Here is a 27,177-nt window from a genome sequence, read left to right as displayed (position 1 = left end):
TAAGAGGGAGGGAAATTTAAATGCAGAGAGGAATGGGAGGGTAGGTGGAGGGGGTTGAGTGAAAAGACAATGCCCTTCCCAGAAACCATAGACTGCCAACTACAACGCCAAGTACCGGGTATGGAACACCATCCTCAGAGCTGTTGGACTTGTGTCCCAGAGAACCGCAAAACAACAGGAGCAATTGACACTGCCTCTGGCTGCTCAACAGGAATTGATGCTAAGTCTATACAGCTGAGGCTATGACACACTACAGCCACAGGACATAGAGAAATCAAGTTGGTACTGATGACTTTGTGTCCTCCCTTCTAGAGAGGCTTCATATTATTCAAACGTACTATTGAGGTCCCCTTGTGAGAGCCACATGTGTGGTGCCTTCAGGGAGAGATTCCTACCATAAAGTTATGAAGAGTAATCTAGACCCATGGCTTTAACCTGTATTGTTTTGGCGGTCTCTCAGAACACCCTGTCCATGAACTTGAAGAGATATATCCCCACACTTAGCACTGGGATTTTTGTTTAATGACCTATCACTTCTGGGATCAACATTAACACTTGTTGAGGAGGAAGGACTGATTCCTGTGTTTACTTAAAATAATTACTGATGATGTACTTTAGACTGGATGCTATGGTATTTCTCTTTAGAAATAAATTGCTAAGAGTTACATTCCATGTACTGTCTCAGAGCACCTCAAAAAAGTTCAGGTCACAGTAGCTCAACAATGATCATTAGATTAATAAGATGTAACAATACAATTTTAAATAAAGTTACAGTTCAGATGTACAGCAGCATGGTTAGAAAGAGAGAAGTCATATACTAATAAGATACAGGCCATGATTAGAGAGATCATCCCTTATCTCTCAGGCCTCAGGAAACCAAACTCTTCACTGACTCTGACAATTCTAGTTTCCTTGAGAGAAGAGCTTCCATGGAGAACTAGTTGAGAGGAAGCAGGGAAACACAGCAGAAATTCTGGGTGTGCCCTATCATAGCCACCAAGCTAACCATACAGTGGTCTCTGCAGAATTAAGTCCATGGCCATTAGAAAGGCTTAATGAGTTTTTTGCTATATGTATACTACTCTTTCTGCCTTTTCACTCATTCATGACATCCAAGGTAGCCTTCACTCTTATAAGTACTTAGTGCCTGACACCATTCTCTCAGTCTCCCCTTTCCTTCTGCTTCTCACTGTGCCACCATCTTTAAGGATTATTATACCTAATAGAAAAACTATCTAAACTCTCATCAACAAATAATTCCTGCCCACTTCCCAACATTCAAGATAAAGTGTCACTCTGTATCCCACACTGGCCTTGAACTTGTGATTCACCTGCCACTGCATTCTGGGTTCTGTTAGCAGGTGTCAAGTTAATTGTTGCCACCTGGGCCCAGAGAAAAGGCTCATTGGGTAGTACGGGGGTACATTTCAATGAACTTTATTTTACATCTATCAGTAAATTTTACATTTACTAACAACTGGAAGAGGTACAGTTCTAAACTCTTATATTGCAGACATAATCTCCACACTCAGAATGCAACTATCCCTTTTCCTCTTTCTATCTTTCATTCATTGACTTGGCATGTCATACCCCAGGACCACTCATAACTCTCCCATCCCATCTGACAGCTTCTTTTGGTTTTTTTCAACTCCTTCAGTAAATAAAATTTAAAGCCTCAAATGCGTGCCGTGGATCTCTCCTATATCCCACAGGAAGCAAAGATCCTCAGATTCATATGATATCAGAAATCAGTCTTCTCTGGTATCAAAGGCTCTCTGCAGGAAGTGCACAGGAGACAGCAACGCCACCATTCCTTTCCTGTTTCATTTTTAATTATGGATCTCAGCTTAGAAGATAAGTAGTGGGAAGTTCTAAGTGGAAATTGCTCATATAAATCTCTACTTTTTGAATACGGTGAAAAAACCTTCTTAGTAAGCTCATTATTGTTTGATACGTGTGGTAGGAAACAGTAAGTGAAATTGTTGCTATTCACAGTACAGTCTAAAAAGCAAATGTATACAATATTGGAGTATAACTGTACTTGTGTCCAATAAAAATGTGTTAATGTGTGTGCTACAAAGTGGGAATAACAGGGAGATAGTTGCGCCTGGTTATAACAGTTAGAGGAAGCTTCACAGAAAGCATTATGTTTTAATTTCATCAGAAAATTATTCAGAATTAACATTACTCACTATGAGTAACAAAACACAAAACCAGAAAAAGGTAGGCTGAGACATATTAAAAATTTTTTCATTACACTGAAATGACTCTAGTGATTTCTTTTTAGTTACTGATGAACCTCAGCACAAGAGCCATTAAATCAGCAGCAATATATCCCCATACTTATGGAAAAAGGAAGAATAAATCAAATTTACTTTGCATTTTATTGCCAGGGTTGCCAAATATAGAGAAAATAATTAACATTATTTTCTGTAGTTACTGAAAGCATCTCTTGAATTAATCACCATCCAAAGCATCGGGTTATTCAGACAGTGACTATGCACCTGCTTGCCCCCACCCAAGTGTTCTATACATAATGACTCATGCTCCACTTCAGAATGCTCAAAGCAAGTGTTCCTCATTATTTTATTGAAGTGCATTTTCCATTTTTCATTGACTCGCCAAAATAAATAATAAACCTACGTTCCCTTACTCCTTTCAGTTCCTAACAAAAGTAACACGCCCTTATGAATGATAAGGCTTTTTCCTGAAAACAGATTCTGCAACTGTCAGGTCTCCAGTTTCCCACTACAGAAGCACAGAGAAAAAGAATCTCTAAGCCAGGGCCTGATTAAGCTGGATGGCAAATCAGAATCCGTGGATTAACACCTCTCCTGAGTTCTACAAAACAGTTAGGGCAGATACCTAGGCTTGTGGATACAGTATATATCACGAGATGCAGTACAATTCAGGAAACTGCCAAACTCAAAATATTAGTTTGAGTGTCTCGGGAATCCATCAGAGCACTACAGTCTATGGTACATGATTCTACATGCCTGTAAGTAAAAAAAGGACTGAACTTAAGAATAGAAAAGGCATTTAGCTGACACCTAAGTGCACAGCCATGAAAGACAGAGACAACTTACATGGCCAACCACTGAGAAACCATAGTAAGCTCCAATGTTGATGACTCATTAGAGTGTAATTGAAGAAAAGTAAATTACATACACTAAATGAATAACCAAATATAAATAGACCTTCCGAGAAACAGGAAGTAGCTAAGCAAAGGAATAGTATCATAAGTATTAAGTGGAAGTGCAAGACTGAAAATGATTTATTAGAGAGAAGCCATAAGGACAAGCACAGAAGAGAGTTCAATATTCATAATGGGTGATATAAAAGAATACTTAACCTGCAGGAAACAAAAATGATTAAAGTGCAAAAAGACAAGGAGAGACTGAATTGCGAAAGACATGTGTGCATTTAAGGAAAATTAGCATGTAGTGAAATAAAGAAATAATGCATAAAATTCTAAATGGAAAACTGAAATGTACAACAATGATAAAAATATTCTTAAGGACAAGTATTAAAGAAACTGAGTAAATAACGAAGAGATAACTTGAAAACGGACAAATCAAAGTGAGGGAAGAATATCACAAACGTAAATGAGAAGAGCTATAAGCCATAAGGCTCTGTCCCAGGGATGCAGAGATGGTTCAACATATGAAAATCCATCAACATAATCTACCATAGAAACAACCTGAGACAAAAATAAGCACATGATCATTTTCATGAGATGCTGAAAAGGCCTTTGACAATATCCAACACTTCCTCCTGATAAGAGTTTTACAGAAATCAGGAACACAAGGTGCATAGCTTAACACTATTAAAGCAATATACAGCAAGCCAAAAGCCAACATCAAACTAAACCGAGAGAAATTTAAAGCAATTCTACTAAAATCAGGGGCAAGACAAGGCTAGCCACTCTCCCCATATCTATTCAATACAGGACTCAATGTTCTAGCTAGAGCAATTAGTCAACATCCTTTGATCTCCAACAAAAGGAGATCAAGGGAATACAAATTGGAAAGGAAGAAGTCAAGGTATCACTTTTCACAGATGACATGATGGTATACATAAGTGACCCCAAAAACTCTACCAGAGAACTCCTAGAGCTAATAAACACCTTCAGCAAAGTAGCTGAATTCAACGTTAACTTTTAAAAAATCAATAGGCCTCCTTTATACAAATGAATGGGCTGAGAAAGAAATCAGGAAAACAACACTCTTCACAATAGACACAAATGATATAAAATATCATGGTGTAACTCTTTAAGGAAAGAAATGGAAAAAAATACCAGAAGATACAAAGATCTCCCATAGTCACTGATCAGTAGGGTTAACAGTAGGGAGGCCCATTGGACTTGCAAACTTTATATGCCCCAGTACAGGGGAACACCAGGGCCAAAAAGTGGGAGTGGGTGGGTAGGGGAGTGGGGGGTGGGGTATGGGGGACTTTTGGGATAGCATTGGAAACGTAAATGAGGAAAATACCTAATAAAAATATTAAAAAAAAACCCAGCAATTCACGGGTTCTATGCAATTCCCATTGAAATTCCAACACCATTCTTTATATATCTTGAAAAAACAGTACTCAAATTCATGAAGGCTTTTCAATCCAAAAGATGGATTTTTAAAAAGTATATTCTCAAATAAAAAAATTAAGAATGCTAAATTAATAATGTATTAGAGCCAACAAAATTCTTAGTACAAATTTGTAAACATTGATGTCATACACATAAACAACAAAGTCAGACTCAGGAGCATATATTAGTAATATATATATACATACAAATATATATACACAAATATATATATAACTATACTAATCAAGACAAAAATTGGCTATCAATTAGGTAGTGGGAGATGACTTGTCAAGCATCCTTAACCTTGCATATTAGTGAAGTCCTACCAATGGACCTTGCTGCCAGATGCCCATGCCAAACTAAGATCCCCCACGTGCCACCACTGATTAAAGCTACAGTTAATATTCAATGTTAATTTTTGTCACCATAATAATACTTCCAGGAGTAGCATCAGCAGTTTCCAACACAGGGACCCTGGCTGTAGAAGAGCGAACGTGAACGCAGACCTAACCAGGGTACGGATTCATGTGTGACCAGAGGGGGTCCAGCAAATCTGATTATGAATGTCCTCTTCTCCTACCGCTGCCTGCAACTAAGCCCGAGGATATGAGTGCAGACTCATACGGTGGACTTCAGCCCTCTGAATTTCGCACATGCCTGTAGGACATATGTGCCTACACGCACACACACACTCACATAAGAGAGGAGGAGAAAGAGAGAAAAAGAGGGAGAAAGATAGAGACATAGAGACAGAGACAGAGACTAAAGTTTTAAGAAATGTAAAAGTGAAGAAAACTACAGTGCAATTTAACAAATAAAAACAGATGCAAAACTTTAAGCAAAATACTTGCAAACCAAATACACGAACATATTAATAATACAATAAAAGAAGCCTATGAATTTGAGAGGACTTAAGACATGAGAGGGCTTAGAAGGTAGAAAGGGATAAGGGGAATTATGTAATCAACTAAAGAAAAATGAATTGAAATTTAAATAAGACACTAATACACCAAGATCAATTTAGCTTCCTCATGAGGAATATATGATTGTTTAAACATAAACAAATCAATAATTTTAATACAGTACAATGATAAAAATTGAGATCACATGGTCATCTTGATAGATGCAGAAAAAGACTTTAGACAAAGGTCAACATACTTTCATGATAAAAGGCTGGAAGAGATTTAAAAAGATATGACATATCTCAAAATAGCAAAGACTATGTAACAAGTCTATAGTCAACATCATTTTAAATGAAGGACACTGAAGCATTTCTTCTAAAATTTGTAATGAAACAAGTATTCCACTCTTTTTTCCTTAAATTTTTACTATTTAAATGTATTTTATACATCGAACATATTAATAATATTGAGTGTTCTGAGAATCAAAAAATACATAAAAAATTGTTCAACTTTTATATTCATATCCTTTCATACCCTAAAAATATTATTAATGAATATTTAATGCTCTCCATAGCTGAGGATCCTATATCTAATGTTTAATACCACATTGCTTCAAAACCACAAAATATTTTTTGGGAATTAAGCATAGTAAAAGAGCATAAAATATTTAAAATGAATCATTAAGAAATAAGTTCAAAAGCCCTGTAGTGGTTATTCCTGGTTGTCATCTTGACTATATTTGGAATGAATTACAATCCAGAATTGGAAGGCTCACCAGTGACCCTTATCTGGAGGCTTGGAGATCCTTATCTGGATCTTGGTATGGAGATCTTGAGCCATAGTGGCTATGGATTCCAGAAGATTGAATCTCCGAGTTTAAGGAACACACCTTTAATCTGGGCTACACCTTCTGCTGGAGACAATATAAGGACATTGGAAGAAGGGAGTCTAGCTCTTGCTCCTTCGCCTGCTTGCTGTGTGAGACTGAGTAACTGCTAGATCTTTGGACTTCCATTCACAGCTGCGACTGAACCATTGTTGGGAATTGGGCTGCCGACTGTAAGTCATCAATAAATTCCTTTACTATCTAGAGATTATCCATAAGTTCTGTGACTCTAGAGAACCCTGACTAATACAAGCCCTTACATGATACCACCTGATATAGTGAAAGAGTATTTAAAATGCACTATATATCTGTGTACATTGTCTAACAATCAGTTTACTTAAAAAAGATTATCAGTGTTTCTAGGAGAGAAATTATTTCTCAGTAAATATATTTTAAAAATTTCCAAATAGCAAAAACTCTTTGAACTTAAACATTAAGAAAATGCTAATTCCAAGCACAGTGAGAAAAAAAATATCAATAATATTTCCTTGATGTTGTAAAACATGATTTTTCAGCACCTCATGGTTCCTTCTCCATATGATTGGTCACAAAACAGGCCTTCTTAAGAAGACTGAAATAGTCCCATGCACCCTATCAGATCTCCATGGACTAAGGCTGGCCTTAAATACCAACAAAAACAACTGAAAGCACACATACACATGGAAGTAGAACAATGTTCTACTCAATGATAACTTAGTTGTGGAATAAAGAAAGAAAGAAATTAAAGGCTTTTTAGAATTTAATGAAAATGAAGCCAAAACAAACCCAAACTTATGGGACAAAATGAAAGCAGTGGTAAGAAGAAAACTCATAGCTCTAAGTGCCTCCAAAAAGAAACTGGAGGGAGCTTACACTAGCAGCTTGACAGCACACCTGAAAGCTCTAGAACAAAAGGAAGCAAATACACCCAAGAGGAGTAGATGGCAGGAAATTATCAAACTCAGGGCTGAAATCAACCAAATAGAAACAAAGAGAACAATACAAAGAATCAACAAAACCAAGAGCTCTTTTTTTTTTTTTTTTTTTTGAGAAAATCAACAATAGATAAACCCTTAGCCAGACTAACCAGAGGGCAAAGAGACAGTATCCAAATTAATAAAACCAGAAATAAAAGGGGATGTATAACAATGAAATATACCTTAAAATAATTATTCTGTCTGCTGAATATTAACAGTTGAAAAAGCATTCCACTCTTTTAACTCATATTCAATATACTGCTTAAATTAACAAAGGCATTTAGACAAAAGAAATATATAAATAGATATGATAGGAAAACCCAAGAATTAATATAATTCCTATTTGCAGCTGAAACTATTCTAGTATTACAGGACTCTGAAGACTACCAGATACTTTTAGTACTGATAAATATTTTCAGGACACTATACATACACATAAGGAGGTTTATATACAACAGTGATAAACTGCATGAGACTGGATGAAAAAATATCCCATTTCCCACTAGTTTCAAAAACAGTAAGTAAGCAGGAGTAAACCTAACTAAGGCAGTAATGGATCTTCACAATGAAACCTTTGAGATGGAGAAGCAAAGAAACAAACAAGCACCAGAAGATAAAAAAAAGAACACCCATGCAGTTGGATTGGCAGAACTAATATTGTGAAAATGCTGTTACCAGAAATAGCTATAGATTCAAAGTAGTCTTAATCAAAATCCAGTAATATTGTTAACAGAAACAGAAAAAATACTCTAAACATATAATATCATATATATTGAAAAAATCCTAAACGTGATAATGTGCACCCTTCATGTTTACCACAGAGATAGAGTGACCGAGGCCATAGACATCAGAATGAAAGACAGTAAAGGACTGAAGTGTGAATTCACTCAGCTATGGTGCTCCAATTGTTGAGAAAGGTATCAAAACATGGGCTGGAAAATATGGTCTAATAAATGGTGCTGGGGAAGATTAGGAATATTATATGTACCGAATATAATCATATTTCTTGTGTGTGTGTGTGTGTGTGTGTGTGTGTGTGTGTGTGTGTGTGTAGGTACATATGCATGAATGTATCTACCACTAGAAGAAAGTATAAACTACTAAAGACATAAAACACAATTTTGGTTTTTGTTTATTTATGTCATTTTTACTTAGCATGCAAGTAATCTGTTTCATTTTGTCACCTTCAGATGTGATGTGCTTCTACTGAACCCTCCCACTCTTCTTTCCTGTCTCCCCGAACCCTGTATCTTTCTAATGTCAGAAGTCGTCTTTCTATAACACTTTCATGTCACAAGTGTTCTATTACTATACCTTCAACCCTTAAAACTTTTTGAGTTCTTTCATGGTCCCCTTTCTAGCTCCACACATTTATAAACATACATGTAAATAATTAACATTCTATAAGAGATAACATACAGTGTTTAATTTTCTATATTATTTATATTTCCCTGAACATACTATATGTTCCAGCCACTTTTTTTGTAAATTTCATTTTTGTTCTTTCTAAATACAATTTTATCATATTTTTGTAGCACATTGTCTTTTTAACACATACACACATTTAATTTTATGAGTATAACAAGTTTTTGAGCTGTATTGTGTATATGCAGCAGGCGTGTGACTGGTGACATTGAAGGCTAGAAGAGAGTGATGGGTTCACTGTAGCCGAAAGTACAAACACTGTAAGGAGGGACTGGGGAACCAAAGAAAACCATCTGAAAAGCAGCAAGTGCTTTTAACCACCGAGCCACCTCTTCAACTCCTATACCACATCTTCATAATCTATGCATCTGGTATGGGACATCTTGGCTGGTTCCATTTCTTTGTCATTGTGAAAAGTACAGTAACAAACCTGGATATGTATTTCTGGTGTGTCATATAAAGTCATTTGGATATATGGCCAGGAGGCGGTGTGTCTATTCTTATAAAAGGTCTACTTTTTGTTTTCTGAGTAACTGCTATACTTATTACCATATTGTTTGCATCAGTGTTACTTTTTAATATGCTTTTGGCAATTAGGCACCTTACAACCAGAGCTCCCAGATATCCCAAACCGTTTACATTTTAGTTGACGTTTATATTATATCCATGTATAACCAATAATTTTGTACTCTAGATTTTGTGCATAAGAAAAGATTTTTGAGCTATTAGATTTCTATCACTGTGGGAAAAATATCTGAGAAACTCAATGTGAAGGAGTTAGATTTATTGTGCTACATGAGTTTTTGGGTTTCTGTTAATGACTGCTGGGGCAAGGAAGGAAATTATAGAAATACTGGGTGCAGTGAGCTCGCTCTTCTCATAGTTTAGGGAAACAAAAGGCAAGGTGATTTTTTTTCCTTACACAGTCCCTGCCCCACGCCCATTGAAACTGTCTTAGCTTGCGTTCTATTGCTGTGATAAGTCACAGCCAAAAGCAGCCTGGGGAAGAAAGGGTTCATTTAGCTTACAAATCCTGATCACAGACAAACATGAAGGGGATTCAGGAAGAAATGAAGACAGGCACTAGGAGGCAAGAACTTCTAGAACTTTAGATACCAGAGAGGAGTGATGTTTGCTGTGCTGCTTTGTGGCTCACCATAGCATAGTTGATAGTGGCCGAGGTCCTTCCACATCAATGAGAAAACGCACCCATGGACATAACAAATTGAAATTCCCTCTTTTCTTAAGCCTCTAGCTTGTGTCATGATAATAAAAGACTACCAGCAAAAATTATAAAACCATGACCAGATCAGCATATTTATCAGGATAGAGCCCTAAAAAGCCAATCACTTTCCAAGGCTCAGTTTCTTCCCACTTGAGAACATTTAACATCTGTGGGCTTCTGGGAGGCACTTAAGAAGCAAACCCATGACCTATCCTACCTTAGTCACCCAATACCAAACACTTCTTTTGTTCTTCTTTCAACTCCCTCCTCCACACACACATCACCACTACCGTATAAATAATAATAATTGTAAAAGAAGCAAAGGTTGTGATCATGAATTAGAGACAGTAGTGGGGAATGGAAGAAGTTAGAATGGGGTAGGGCAGAAATTATATAAATAAAATATTCACACATGAAACTATAAAATATAAGAATAAAGAAAAAAATCTAGTCTGCAAGTGATGAACACTCCATAGAATTCTTGAATTTTTGACTCTACCAATCATTGAACACTTTGGGTTTTGTTTTTTGTTTTTTGTTTTTTTGTTTTTTTTTGGGGGGGGGGTTGGTCAAGAAACAGTTTTAAACAGGCTTTCAGAAAATATGGAGATTTTTACATTAATTCTGAATTTTGGGGAACCTTGAGACTTGCTAGATCCACACACAATGATTGTTTACATAATGAAATTCACTGGTGGGAAATGACCATGTGGAATAAATCAGAATCCATTATCAGAAACTTCTCCTAAGTTCCTTTTAAATAAAACAGTAAAAAACAGAAGAGCTCATACCAAGGGACCCTAGTCTTTAGTTTATATACTTGAGGATGTTTGTAAAAACTCTCTTCTAAATGATGTATTGACTGACTGCTGCTTGAGCCAAGGATCTTGGATCTGCAATATCATTAAAAGATGAATAATTTTGGAAGAATATAGTAGTTTCTCTCTCAGATGAGAGAGCCAGCTGTTTCTCACATTTATGGCTATGATTATTTTTTCCTCAGTGTCTCATATTAAAAATACTTATTTTGTTGGTGTAATTTATTTAGTTTTATATCAGGAATATATACGCATGATCATGCCATGAGAATATTGCATGTCTACTTTTATTAATGAGTTATTTAGTTCTTATTTTAATTAACAAGAAAACAGATATCTAAAAGGTATAAATAACATAGCTTTTGAGGTTTTTTTGTACTATATTTTATTCTAAATTTTAAAGCTGTCATCATGTAGAAATTTCATCTACTTTATAAACACTGGGATTCTGAACTATTTGAGTATGAATATGCTTCTCAGAATTCAGATCTCACACGTCCTTATCAATGTTCCAAATGTACTTTTCATTTTAATAGTTTGGCTACTGTTCCCACAAACATGCTGAGTAGACAACAGTAGAAACTGCATCTAAAGAGAAAAATATTGGTGTAAAATGAAATTAAACTTGGAGCTTCATCTTCAGTCAACATACATCTGATATGCAAGAAGAATTTTTCTCTTCAAAATAAAATATTTATAACTCAAAAGTCACAGTTCTTCACTCATAAAATATGCAAATTTAAACACTATAATTTTTCTCGTGTACTACTTCAGATTCTATATTTAGAAAAGACCATTTTAAAGTGTGTGTATTTTGGAAGAGTGTCAATGATTTTGTACCTATAATTTAGCCGCTGAGTATTTCTCTTCCTTGGATATTTCAATCTCCATTTTAACGCGATATAATTCTTTCAAAATCTCTGAACAAAGGGATAAGAGCCCATCTTGGGAGGGAGGCATGGGAATGAGCAATAGGCAAGATCATGTAGCTGAGAACTCATATCACCAAATGGAAGCACAAAGCAGAGCACAAAGCACAAGTAGTGGAGGTTTTACATTCCCAAGCCCGCCCCCAGTGACACACTTCCTCCAGCAAGGGCACACTCCCTAAGCCTCCCCAAACACCACCACCGAACACTGGGGCCTACAGGCGACATTTATTATCTAAACTGTCACAGAGATAAAAGTAACATCCACGGATAATTTTTTCTAATGTGACCATAGTTATTTAATTGTGAGGCCAATTGGTGACTTAAGAGAATGCTTACTTTTCTAAGAAACTCTGTGCCTTTGTTAGTATCCCTCAAAATTTAGGAATTCAGGATGATACCCACCTTTAGATATATAGGAATGTTAGTCTTTTTCAAACTTTGAAATTCAATCCAGTGCATCTTCCTGTTGTTGTGAACTATGCACATTCCTTCTGATCACGAATGCAGAAACCATTTGTTTTGTTTGTTTGTTTGTTTTGTCAAGACAGGGTTTCTCTGTGTAGTCCTGGCTGTCCTGGAACTCACTCTGTAGACCAGGCAGGCCTCAAACTCAGAAATCTGCCTGCTCCCAAATGCTGGGATTAAAGGTATGCGCCACCACTGCTGGGCTACAGCAACTTTTATAAAGGGTCTGTTCAAATACTTTCCCCATTATCACACTGAGCATTGTCCCAATCCTTCCCAACAGAATTGCCTTAAAATAGGTATGAAATCAATTGGCCATATGTAAGAGGAATTATTTACAGATGGTTACATTAGAAAACAAGTTAGAATTTTCTATCTTCATGGCCATGTTGATTACAAACAATGATAGGTTGGCCCATATTATCCAAAAGTACAGCAGTCTAAGTTTATATATATGCATGAGCAACAAGAAGTAAGACCTAATGAAAAACAGAGGCCATTAATATAAAGGAAAACAGGTAGGGGCATAAAAGAGGGTGTGGAAAGAGGATATGGAAGGGAGTAATGTTGAAATTAAAATATTATCTAACAAAAATTAATAAAGAGTGTTCCATGTACCAAACACCGAGAAGCTTTAATAGATAACAGTGGCCTCTAAATTGAGTTTAGAAAAGTTTCTTATCTTCTAGAGCAGTAGTTCTCAACCTCCTTTATGCTGTGACCCTTTAATATACTTCCTCTATTATGGTAACCTCCGACCATAAAATTACTTTGTTGCTACTTCAGAACTGTAATTTTGCTACTGTTAGGCATCTTAATGTAGATATCTGATATACAACCTCCAAGGCGGTCACAATCCCCAGGCTGAGAACTGCTCCTCTAGAATTTTTCTAAGAGTATTATCATTTGATCCTGAACTTTTACTCAGAAAATTGATTATGATTGTAATGCAGCTGATCTAGTTAACAGAAGGAAACTTCACCTTCTACTTCTTCAGTTCATTTTGGAAACTGGCACCTTAGGGATTAAACCAGGGTCCCCTGGAAGAACATATGGTACTTTTGCTACCTAGCCATCTTTCCAGCCCCAGGTTGGTTTTACTTCTACTAATTTCCCCAGAATGTTACGGGTCATACATCCTTGTTTGTTCATTTGTTTGTTTTACATATCTAGAGAGAAAATTTTAATAACGTTACAGACTTTGTTTATCCAGTGTTGCTCTAGCAGACAAGTATCCAATTGTGAATCTTTGAAGATCTCTGCAGAGATTGTCTTATATTTTTGTCTACCTACATTTATGGTGCTTTAAATCATCCTCATGTTCATTATATACAAACTCAATTTCTGTCCACACACAAGCATTTTTTTTTCCATAGTAGCCTAATTCTTTTCAGTGAGATTTCTCTATCTCTTAGTTGGGTCATATTTTTTGGTTAAATTAAATCTCTTCACATTAACCCTTGTTTGGAATCTGTTGCTATTGAGACACAAGGTATTGAGAGCTGGGGAAAACGGCTTTGGAATCCAATCTTCACCTGCGTACCTCCGCCTTCCCTCTGACTTCCCACATGCGAACTCTTCAACTGTGTGGCATTACACCTCATCGTCTGAGTATAGCACTGTCTCTCTCTGGCTCTTAGATGTGATGAACGCCCTGAGCTAACTTTATCACTCATTGTTTTCTCCTCTTCTCAGAGTGGAAAATAAGTTAAGAATGCATCTACTCCTATCTTTTATTTTTCCTTCTTTATAAGCCCTGAATGTGTCATTGGTTGTATTCAAAAAGAAAAAAGAACAACTGTTCAGCTGAATGTGATATAGGGAGCTAGATCTTACACTGGGCTCACAAGGTCTGCTCGCACTGTGCTGAGAAGGACCGCTCAAAACCCCAATGAAGAACATACACCAATCAATTAGGCACACAGCTTCATGGTCACAATGGCAAAAGTAGTCCATGCCATTGGTACCCCAATTCTGTTGTGTGGTAATGGCTTAATTCATGAGAGCACAGCCCACAGACTCATTCTCCAGTCAACTCCCAAATTCCATTGCTGCTCATTAATCCATTTGTTTAAATTGGCTGCACCATGTTCTGCTATCTGCCACTAGAAAATGCTGACTTACAGTTTCTCTGTCTTTGATCAATACTAATGTTTGGAAGGGTTGTCAAAACGATTGATTAGGAGAGCTCAAGTGGAGCCTTTAATACAGATGTCTGCAAACAAGTAGTTGTTTGCTGTCTTACTGCTTTTCTTCTTCTATTATTCAAATTCACCCTTTTTTCCCTTCCACCCCTCTTCTCTTCTGCCTTCATATGTGCTTTAAACAGCATGTATTTATGTGTCCCAAGTGCAAGCTGATATCCCGGCAGGCCAGCAGAGGCCACAGAATCCTCTGGAACTGGATTTACAGGCAGCTGTGATGGGTGCTTTCCCATGGATCCACTGCAAGAACAGTAAGTGCTCTTAACAACTACCCCATCTCTCTAACCCCCTTAGTATTCTAACGAAGCATGACCGAAAGCCTGAGTTTAGATGATGACATTTGTGGATGTCATTCTGCAGTCACAGTCAAGTGTCTTATTGACATTGAGGCTGTGTTTCTGTATCTATGGACTGTATAAGAAGTATATGTATTTCATGATGCTGTGTCAAAATTAAATTAAACTACACAGATAAAAATTCAATTCAATTAACCTTATTTCCAGAGCTGTTTCCTGTTAAGTGCCAAACCTATTTTGCTTCCTCCGAGTCCGAAGGACAGCTCTCATTTTACAACAACTCAGGTTCTCTGCATTCTACGAGGCTCTGATGATTCCACATATATAAATATATATATATATATATATATATATATATATATATATATATATTTTTTTTTTTTACTTGTTCCTTTGACAGGAAGCACTTTGGTCCTGTAAACTATTATGACCAGTTCTCTGACCTTGGAACTCTTACAAACACCACCATGTATTTATTTAAACATTTTGTTCTTTTAGAGTAGTCAGCTTGACTCATTTCTCCTTTAGATCTGTGACAGTGACTTTACAAACTTAGCTTTCAGAATCACTTGATCAGTTGCAAACTAGATGATATATCATGTTATCTATGGAACAGGACTAGAATAATAGTTTTAAGGTCATTTCATTACATATAGAGAAGTTAGAGGTAAGTACTCAGTTTAAATGCACTTTAAAACCCCATGATATGTTTGTATTATTAAATTTATTTTACTCGTACCTAAATATGTCAACTTGTCTCATTTCTTTTTAATTCTACAACAGAGATGGTAAGAATAATAAAGAAACTATAAAGTATGCACATTTAACAATTAATTATCAACATAAAAATCTGGGGATGCTGTCCAAGATGACGTGTGAAGCTCTGTACAGCTGAAAAGCTGGGAGCACTGGTATCAAAACCTAAGCTGACAGTAGAATTACCAAGCAAGCTTCTACACAGTGATGCCCAGGATCTCACTGCAGAGACCTCTGTTTCATTAGATTGTGTATGGGTTGGTAACTGGATATTTAATTTTTAAAATTCAACTAGAAAATTCTCCTTGGCAAATGTGTTGAAGAACCATTCTCTAAGATCCTCTTGTATCCACCTCCCCCACCCCAGACACACACTCACTATTTGATTTTATTTCACTACTGGAGATATTTAAGTCTATTCAACTAAACATTCCTTTGCTAAAAACAACAGAACATCTAGTACATATGTGAAATTAAATAGGACAAGGTAGGTTTATATAAAAGAAAGAAAGGAAGAAAGAAAGAAAGAAAGAAAGGAAGGAAGGAAGGAAGGAAGGAAAGAAGGAAGGAAGGAAGGAAGGAAGGAAGGAAGGAAGGAAGGAAGGAAGGAAGGACAACTAACCATGTAAACCCCTCCTGGCTGATGCACTTTTCTGTAATTTCAGTAGCTTGAATATTCACATATATTAGAGATAATGCAATATAGGTGAATTAGTGAAACAGTAGCAAGTCAATATGGGAAGAAGAAAATAAAGTACAAAGCTAGCAGCTTATAGCTGTATTAAGCACAATTTAGTGAGTTACAGTTTCCAGTTACACATACCTGATCGATGGCTCCCAGGTCATCCACAAAGCTGTTCACTTCTGATAGTAGCAGCGATATAATAGACTTCCTCAACAAGCTGCAACTTCCTAGGGTTACTAGGCTCTGAGAGACATAACGCTGTACCTGGAACTACAAAGGAAACTGAGTGAGATCCTATTCCTATGACATCAGTGTATTTAATGGACAGCATCTAAGATGTTTATTGCTAAGGGGAGTACTAGATATTAGAATACTTTTGGGATTAATACTGAGAAAAACTGAAAAAAAAATTCATATAGGTGCTATGATTTTATGTATTATTCAAAAGTTTTAAATGTATGGCAGAGTGCTAAAATGAAAGAGTATGAGTTTAGAATAAACTACATGAGAGACAACATGCAAAGTGAATAAGAAAAAAATAATAAAACAAAATTTTAATTCCTCAACTTGACAGCAGACAGACATATAAACAAGTAGACTTAAAAGGTGGTGGGTGAACTTTGAAGGCCATGGAACTAAGGGTCTTCTGTGTTTCTCACCTCCACAGTGGGTAGGAGAGGGTGGAACACTTTCCTATTTGCTATGAGTCAGGCTTTATAGTTATGAGGAAAATACAGAACAGCCTGAGTTCCTCTTTGATAATTATTTTAATTATCTCTATCTATCTATCTATCTATCTATCTATCTATCTATCTATCTATCTATCTATCTATCATCTGTCCATCTCATTGTCTGTCTGTCATCTATCACCTACTTATTTATCACATATCTACCTATTATCTATCTATCTATCTATCTATCTATCTTCTATCATCCATCTATCATATATCCACCTATTAATGAACCTACCTACCTATCATCTATTTATTTCTTATGTGTGTCCATACATGTACATGCTCATGTGCCTATGTGCATGTCTGTATAAAAGTACCAGAATGTACAAACATAGGTAAGTAGAAGCCTTGAAAGAGTTGGTCCTCTCTTTACACCTGTGGATCCCAGGGATCAAACACATGCCTTCTGTCTCACTGGGAAGCTTTTATCCCCTCAACCATCCAGTCAAAGAACCACCATCAGAAAAACTGTAAATGCCAATAGGACACAACACATCACCTCTCTGCTAATAGGAATAAAGTCATATGCTTAAAATCACATTATGGTATGCAAAACTCATGGGCAGGATTTCATATAATACGACCTTTAAAGTTGTTGAGAAAAGGGCTTTAAGACAGAAATGGTCAGACACATTTCATGCTGTTCATAAGCATAAATAACATGAGGTGCCATCAATTTCGGTCCTATGCACTCAGGGTGAAATTGTAAAATGTCTTTTAGGATGACCATGTATCTACAGATATATCTCAGGTTGACTTTAATAGTACATATTCTTTTAGGATGTTTACGATGACAATAATAATGACCAGGTTACAGAGCTAATGAAACTATGCAGATAATTCTGGAATATATAGCTTATACTTCATAGTAGCCTAAGTTAACTTAATTCTGGAAATAAACTACCATAAGGACACTTATATAATGCCTTATAATTGTTTATTAACAATATAACTGATTAATATTTAGATTGCTCATAAAAACGCAGTGCTACTTTTAAGCTTAAATTTTTTGCAGCATTTTCATTTTGTAGATAAAGAAAAATATGCCCTTATTTGAACTCTAAGGCATTTCAGATGGTTATTTCATTTCAACTGATGCTTTAATTGTGTGCATACCTTTCTCCACACTTTAATGACTAAATCTTTTGTCATTAAATTTTGTGTCACATCTTCCACATATGCAAAATGACAACTGTGATGTTAGCTACTTGGTAGGAATTTTAGGTACTTTAAGACACAAAAAAAATGCTTAGTATACTGTCAGATACCTAATAAGGTTCTACAGAAGTAACACAATGCTATAATTCATAACAATAACATAAAAAGTGTTACTGGTCATATGATATAAATTTAAATTATTAGCCACTGAAAAGTCAAATGATATGAATAAACTTTTATGGAATAATGTAATTCTGCTAGGTACGATGCTGAGAAAACAGATCATTTCGAAATAAAGACAGCATTTATAGCACAGCAAAGAGCTACAATTCTAACTAAATTTCATAAAGAAAAAGCTATATGACTCTTAGTGCTATTTACAATGATGTAAATGATACTTTTAAATGACCTCTATATATCTGAAGTTATAATCAAAGCTCCTTCTCTTTTGATAAACAATGGAACCTTTTGGAGAGACTGACATAAAGGCTGGTATTATCAACAATATATTTTGGCTAACTATAAAAGGCCTGGCTCAACAACAAATCAACTTTTTTCTATGAAATCTTCCTTTATTTCAGGACCCTAAAGAACTAGAAATAGTCTTTTTTTCAAATGCTTGTGTAGGGAGGGTGAGCTGAGTTGTACTGAAGAGATATGCTCACAGAGTCTCTGAGTTAAAGGTGCATTACAGAAGGGCACATTAGGAGTAGGTTCTGAGTGTACATTTTATTGACAAGGATTTGACTCAGCAGTCATTCTGGATCTACCTAATTATACGGGTTCTTATTCATTTGATCATCACATAAGCAGCAATTTCATTTGTTGTCTTATGGGATAGAACGTGCTTGCTTGAAACACAATTCCCATGTGTTTTGCTTTCCTTTGTTTTGTAATGTTTTGCTCTGCGTGATCATCTGGAGGATTCGCTGGATAAATTGCTGTATTACAATCTTGGAATAGGCAGGGTGGAAATTCCTACCACACAGCACCCAATTGATAGTCTGTATGAGCTACATAGAAGATAATATCTTCTATGAACATTTATCTAAGAACATCAGTGGACGGTCAACTTGATCTAAGCATCTGGGATTACATTGCCTCTACTGTGCAGAGGTAGCATTTCCTGAAAGAGCAACAGTAGCCTACAACTAGTAGGTGCATGGTGATCCTATTACACAGCCAAAAAGAAGCACTTTGCATTTGCTTGTTAACAAAAGCATATTTTTTTCTCTACTGTTTTAATCTGGGTCACTGTTGTCTCTTAGCCATTAGTTTTACAAGAACTTAAATCTTCAAATTATTGCACAGGACAACATGTTGATGCACTATATTGATGTTATCATGATAGTAAAAAAAAAAAAAAAAGCAGGTATTGTGAAGGCTCTATTAAAACATTAAGTATCCCAGAAAGTGGAAGACAAATATCAGAATTTGGGTGCATGAGAACACCTGGGAAGTTGCCTTGGTGTTAAACAAGTTTGGTTCAGTATACATTTCTATTATTAGAAATGCAATGTTTGAAAGATCTTTTTAAAGTAACTAAGGCAAAAATATATCCATTTGATTTACAACTTAGACATATATATTGAGTATCAGTCAAGGCTTTAGAGGTTGAGAACCAAGTAAAAAGTGAGAAAAAAATGTAGGTCTCATGCTTGGATCTGTGAGCTATCTTGTAGAGAAAATTTACTCCAGCAACATGGCTGCTCTGGCAAGGGTCACATCAAAAGACCTTCTAGGTCTGAGTAATCTGGCAGGAAGGACCCACCTTTAATGCCTCTGTCTGGAATATAAATATATCCTTAATACACACCTTTAATCACAAAAAATGAAGGCAAAGTTAGTTTGTAGGAAGTAGTTCCCACATTTGAAGATGACAACTAATTGAGGGGCAGACAAAATGATGAATCAGGGAAAGATTTGACAGAATGATTAGGAAATAGGATCATCTCAATTCTCAAGAGAACAAGACAGGAAAGAGAGGCAACTTAAAGAAGCAGGACAAAGAGAGGGGGGAGAGAGGGACAGATATTGAGATTGAGATTGAGAGAGAGACAGAGACACACAGAGAGAGAACGGAGGAAGGAGGAAGTTTTACCTGGACACTTTTACAGAGACAGGATGCAGGTTAAGACAGAATGAGCCAGAGGATGAGAAGAAGCCAGTTCATTGGAACAGATTGTAAGAGTTAGTTTGAAGCTAGGCAGAGCAATTTAGTCAGAAGCTGAGAGAAGCCATGTTGAATCAGAGGAGTTTGGGCCAGAACAACTGAGTTGAACCAGTCAGTGTAGTTCTGAAAGAAGTAGAAAAGGTAAGCTTATTCAGTAGTAAGCCTCTGAGATGACAATGACATCTGGTGAATAAAAGTTACTTTTACATCTGGCATATAAATTATAAAATTATAAAAATGAACATACTATAAAATACTTATTTGGTTTGCTAAATGTCAATTTTACAGTTTTGAGTAAAAGTGTCTGGCAGAATTAATTATACAGAGCACTGTGAAATAATTACATGCATTAACATTTTCTATAAGGGAAGAATACTCATTAAAACCTCATGTTTTTAAAGAGTAAGAAAGAAAAATTAATGATTAATAGCAATTGTTAAATAGGCATATAGTGGTTCAAGGTTGATTTATGGCAAATATTGACAAAATGTGGTCTGTGGGCCAGAATATGGTCTCACTACATATGGATGGCAAGATGCTTTTAAGAGATATCACAATGCAGTTCACTTTCATTCTGACATTAAAAGATGGTGTTCTGAATGTTAATAATAGTTATATTGTACAAATTTAGAAGAAATATGAATGATCTGCATGCCTAATTATGAGAATTTGAAAACTGAGCACTGGATTTAAATTAAGACTACTATATTCAGACAGACAGATTATAAGCACTTTAATATTTATTTTTATCCAATTTATTTATATACATGTGTACCTGTCTATCTGTATGTATGTAGCATTTGCTTAGCTGCTCAGAGGCCAGAAGACAGTGTCAGATCTCCTGAAGCTGGAGTTACAGAAAAGTTGTGAGCCACTTGTCATAGGCTTTGGGTACTCAACTCCAGTCTTCTGGAGTGAAGAAAGGAGCATTAAGAGTTCTTTTCCTTACTACTGAACCATCTTTCCATGTATGAGTTAGTAGTTTTCATGTTAAACTGGCTAACATCATGCAAGGTAAACTCTTACATTAACTATTGGACTTACCTTTTCTACTGACTAGTACATCTACATCAGGGAAGGGTCTACAGATTATTACAGAACTTGAGAGATGCAGGATCTTCCAAAGCACATGTTCAGAATGCTGAGGCCTTGAATTGCACAAAGGATGCATTTGGATATCAGCTAAGAGCATAGCCACTCTGTTATAGCATCTCCAAATTTCTGTACTGTATATTGTCTTTGAAGCTTTTATTATTTTGAAAATCTCTCTGTATGTGTCTCTCCCTCTCTACACTCCTCTCTCTCTCTCTCTCTCTCTCTCTCTCTCTCTCTCTCTCTCTCTCTGTGTGTGTGTGTGTGTGTGTGTGTGTGTGTGTGTGTGTGTGTTTGCATAAGAATGCATTGTTGCAGATCCCAGAAATGAATACCACATTCATTGACTCTAGAGTTTCAGGGGATTGTGAGCTGCCTGATGTGGGTGAATGGTTGCAGGGAACTGAATACTGATATTTTACAAGGGCAGTATGGACTTCTAATTGCCAAGCCATTGTTCCAACCCCTTCACTGATGTATCTTAACAGTGAGATTTCTTAGATTCATCCTTGGGAATACTACTGGTGAAAGATGGACTGATGACAACATGTCCACATCAGCCTGTGGCGCATGCCTCAAGACAGATATGAATACAACCCATCACAAAGTTCTTGAAATATATTGTAGGATTAATTCTAATTTTATTTACATGTATGTTTACTACATGTATGCCTCTGTATAACTTATGTCTCTGTACCACAGAGATCAGAAGATAGTATCATATCCCCTAGAACTGGAATTACTCATGTTTATTGGCTGCTAGGTGAGTTCTGAGAACCAAACCAAGGTCCTCTAGAAGACCAGCCAGTGCTCTTAACCATAGAACGATCTCTGGCATCTATGGGATTATTTTAGGATTTAGATTATTTTAGGTTTTGCTTTTCCTTTCCTTTCCTTTCCTTTCCTTTCCTTTCCTTTCCTTTCCTTTCCTTTCCTTTCCTTTCCTTCTTTCCTTTCCTTTCCTTTTCTTTTCTTTCTCTCTGTCTCTTTCTCTTCCATCCTTCATTCATCCTTTCCTTCGTGTCATTTTTTTTTCATTTCTTTTTCTCTTTGCATCTTGACTGTGTGGTTTCTGAGCATGAAATCAACATGCACATTATGCCCCAAAATCAAAAGTTTGAACAATCCTGGAAGGGAACACTCAGGACCTAATATTATCAATACCATTAACAATGTAGCAATAGTTACTTCTAAGAATCTGCCAAGCATTCATGTCTATATTTGGTTTGTGGTTTAGATTTATAGTACTAACTATTCCAGGAAACCACAAATTGAGAAGAAAAACTAATTAATTCTGGCATTTGGAACAAGAAAATGCAAAACAACTTTTGGGGAAAAACAATATCAATTTTGGTTTTCAGAATTCCTATAGATTAAAATTTAGATGAACATGCGCTTATAATACAAGCTATACAAATAAAGTTGAAAATAAGCTATCATCTAAAAACAATAATAAAAATGACAAATGGTTTCCAAAGACATGAGTGATTTCCAAAGGCATTAGTGAGATATCAAGTATAGGGCAAAAATAATTAGGAATAAAATCACCAAGAGTACTAGAACAACAAAAAAACAATTGTGAATGAGAAATAAATGATTAAAAATTTAAACTAAACCACTGAGATAAATATCAGATTAAAGGACAGGTAGTAAACTAGAAAAAATAAGGCAAGGAAATCAGGCATATAAGGAAAACTATGTGTGAAGTATGGAGAGACATTAAGGGTCATGGCAGAATCAGAAGGTAGAGTGTGAAGATCCATTGCTCAGTGATAGAGTACATAGCAACCTGGCCTAGAATGTACACGTCTAGGGATTTGTTCTCTGATAAATAAAGAAAGGCAGCAGCAAGGAGGACAAGAGGATAAAGAAAACATAAATTGCCAAAGGACAATTTATTGAACAATAAAGATCACAGACATAAGAACTGTGATATATGTTAAAAGAAAATGTTAATAAGACCGACAACATAGTTATTCACTTCAATGTTCTACCACCACCATGATGCCTTAACAAAGTATTATTAACTTATAATTTTGTATATCCAACAGAATTAGTCTTTAAAAAGGAGAAATGCAATACAATCCAGATATGCAATAAGGTAGTAAGGTTAAATATTACACATCAATATATGAAATAGGAATCAGTTATCAGTGATGGAATCATAACAAAGGCACCTCGTAAGGCATGTCTGACAAAGGTCAGGACCAGCCAGATTCTCATTTTCTTATGTGTATGACCTCTCAGGACCAGCCAGATTCTCGTTTTCTTATGTGTATGAGCTCAAGCATGTTCTGCCATTCAGGGAATTTTTCTGTCCCTATCCTTAGAGAAGGCTACATAATTCAAAAGGTTTCAAGCCACTCTCAGGTAGGATAAATTCTAACATTTAAGTTTACCCGAGATTTCTCTAAATCCACAAAGTATTGAAAAAAAGACTAGCTTTATTGTCTATAATTATTGGCTACACTACGGAAAACAAATATATAATAGAAGTGAATAGCATAGACATATATATATATTCTACATAAAAATAGAAATGAGCTGAGATAAAATGCTTGTTATACAAGTATTTAAGAAAATAACTACAAAAGTTCACACACACACCTCTCACATGAACACACACATGTGCACACACACATATGCATGCATGTATAGTATAATTGTAAAGTCTAAAAATTAAAATCTAAAAACTAGTTACTTTGTTATAAAAGCAAATATACATGACAAAATTGAACCTAAAAGGTGAGACTTAGCACATGCAGCAGGGCTAACTAAGAATCTTGGCACAAGACTGAAAGTTTTGGCATGTTGAGCATAAGATTCTTCCCCATGGAGATACTAATTTATAAAGCAATAGAATAATGGTGGAGGGGGAGAGATAGCTCAGTGGTTAAAAGTACTGGTTGCTCTTCCAGAGAATCTGTATTCAATGTCTAGCAACAACATGGGAGCTCACAACTACCTGTAACTCTGATCCCAGGCATCCATCACCCTCTTCTCTACTCTGACAGCACTGCATGCATATGGAGCAGTGACATACAATCAGGGCAAAAATATATATACAGATAAAGTAAAGATTTCAAAATAGGAATCCTTTCTAGGGATCTAATAAGATAAAAAAGTATGGAAATGACATGTATGAGAGAAAAGAATTTATAAACTTTTCTATAGAGATAACACATTTTTTAATGATTGCTTTGATAGGAAGATTTTTATGGGAATCATGTTATTTCATTTAGATTCTCTATTGTGCTTTTCCTACATTATAGAGAAAAGTGGTGCTTAGGAATGTGTTTTGTACTGCTAGTTCAAGGTTTGAAGTTTTCAGGAATCCATTATCCATATACAGCATTCTCCATATCAAGTCCCTTATTCTTTTAAAAGTGAGAAAATAAAATAAAATAAACGGCAGGGATAATAGGAAGGGGCAGTGATGTTTGCTTGTCTAAAGCACCAATGGCTGCTTTTAGCTATCAAGGATACAGCAAAGTCAGACTTTGGAGTCAGGAGCTTAGAGAATATGCAAGGGTACCAGGCAGAAGAACTGGCTGAGACGCTGCATCAGTCGGGCAGCCCAGGGGTGTCCAGCGCTGACTTGCTCTTACTCCCAGGGACTTACTTGATTCTGTTTCACATCATCTGGGTCTTCACTTTTTTTTTCCGTGACTTGATTTCTATTGAGCTGAGGCAGATTTATTGTCCACCAGAGGCTAAACCCAATTTCTGAATGTGCCCTTACTGTACACACCATGGGCAGAGAGCCCTTCAGGGCATCTCTCTAATACCGTTCATGTCACTTCTCTTGAACACTTGAAGTATGGGGATAATATTTTATGACCAAGGCATTTTTATTAACACAAACAGGTTACTCCTTCTCTTCTTAGTGACTTTATGGAGCAAGCAGACAGTTCTTTCCTGTACTTGCAGAAGGTTGCTCGGTTTTGCCCTTGATGCCTGTGTTCTACAGTCACACTTCATCCATCACTTCTTGTTCTGAACATGTCTGCAAGCAATCTTGTCCTTTCATTTGTAACTTCCACTTATGTTTACCTCATCATGCCCACACAGTAATGAATCTTGTTTTTCCCTATATTGCAGACATATAATTATAAGGACAATTTCTCAATAATAGAACTATCCAAACTAATTTACACACTATCTTTCCTAGATATTCTAACACACCATCAACCCAGCTTTTGCTTTTATTTTTTTTCTCCTTGAGTAGATGTTTTAAAGTGATGATTATTTATAGATATGTAAATTGTTATTGGCCAGTATAAGCTTAAATGTTTCCAGTTTAGCATGGCTCCATGGACACTCAATCCAATCCAGTTCCTCTGACTTTGATAAGCTTACAGAGCCAAATATTGGGAATAAATAAGAATAGAGATGCATTGCCAATATAGATTTTGTAATCTGAGTCCAAGTAATCCTTTGATAATACTTCATAAATGATAAAGAAATGGCAACTGTGAGATATTCCTGATCCATGTGATAGCTTTCAATTTCAACTTGTCCTCACTAAACCTTGCCCTTATTTGTATGAGTCTTGTCTTCAGTACTATATCTGTTCACATGTTCAAGCTATATGTTATCTTTTACACAAACTTCAAAGACTCTACTTGTTACTTGATCAGAGATTACAGACCCCAAACATGAACTTTTATTCAATATAAATCCCAATGCACTACTACTATTTTATTATTATTTTAATTCAAAGATATATATTAATCATGTTTTGAAAATATTTGACCTCATTAGAACTTATAATTCTTTGTGAAGGGAATAAGCTCAGGCTAAACTGACTCAATGACAGGCTACAACTTAGTAATTCAGGAGAATAGGCCTAAGTTGCTGTTTCCCAGAAATGAGAATCAGGATCCAGGAGCCTGCGGTCAGGCAATCACAGCTGTAGGCAGCCAATCCGAGGACACCTGTGATCTGGCCTAAAGTAAGAGTAGGTAGCTACAATGAGTAAGCAACCACCATGGAAAATTCCCAGAGCCTAACCAACTAGAGAACTAGTTGGGCTCCTAGAGAGAGTGCTAACAAATCAAGGTAAAAGGGAACACACCCCTCTCTGGAATGTCCCATCAATAAAAGTTGGGCCTGCTAGTCCACTAGGTGTCTCCATTCCCGAATGAGGAGATGGATGCCTGCATGCAGAAAATTCTGCTGAATAAATCTCTTTGCCTTTGCATACTACTTGAGTCTGGGATATCATTCTCCAGTGATTCTGGGACCCTTACATTTGGAAAAGAAGTTCTAGAAAATGGTTCAAGATATTATACACATTATTTCCAGGCTTGACCCAGTACACACTCCCAAATGCACACCCTCTTAGAATCTCTTTCAGTCCCACAGAGAAATCCATAGATTCAATGTGATGTAAAGAATCCAAAAGAGCGCTCTAGGAACTCGAGGGACTCTGAAGCCACAACTGGCTTTCTTCTTTGTCATAGAATTGAAAAGATTAACTTTCTGCTTAGAAGAGAAAACCTGGTGTTTGTCTTCCTGAAATTTGCTTATATTGCCTAATATGTTGATCTCTATTTCCGTTCCTGAAAATTGGATGGTTTCATTCTCTTTAAAGGCTATCAAAAATACGTACGCACATCTTCTCTGATTCCGTAAGATGGTGTTTTGAGTACTGCTGTGATAAACCTGAATATGAAGATATCTCTGTGTCATGCTGACTTTCATTTCTTTGGATATATGTTTAAGGGCTGTATAAGTGAATTATGTGATAGTCGTAACTTTAGTAATTTAAGGAACCTCCAATATGGACTTCCATAATGTCTAGTCCAATTTGCATTCTACAGATTGTGTATCGGGACTCCTTTAGCTCCCCTTTCACCATATGTTTTGGTTCTCCTAATGAT

General features: G+C 36.1%; 1 protein-coding gene across 3 annotated transcripts in view; it reads right to left on the bottom strand.

Annotated features, from left to right (window-relative positions):
• The window catches only part of Mei4 (meiotic double-stranded break formation protein 4), a 342,338-nt gene that overhangs the window by 210,477 nt on the left and 104,684 nt on the right, over positions 1-27,177 (bottom strand). For all 3 annotated transcript variants that reach the window (NM_001357477.1, NM_175213.4, NM_001357479.1), the window contains one exon: positions 16,274-16,405. In NM_001357477.1, coding sequence (NP_001344406.1) covers positions 16,274-16,405 — 132 coding nt within the window. The remainder of the gene's footprint in view (positions 1-16,273; positions 16,406-27,177) is intronic.

The sequence above is a fragment of the Mus musculus genome, chromosome 9 (genome assembly GCF_000001635.26).
Source record: "Mus musculus strain C57BL/6J chromosome 9, GRCm38.p6 C57BL/6J".
NCBI lineage: Eukaryota > Metazoa > Chordata > Mammalia > Rodentia > Muridae > Mus > Mus musculus.
Note: the sequence above shows the minus strand (reverse complement) of the source record. Positions and strands in the feature narration are given on the sequence as shown.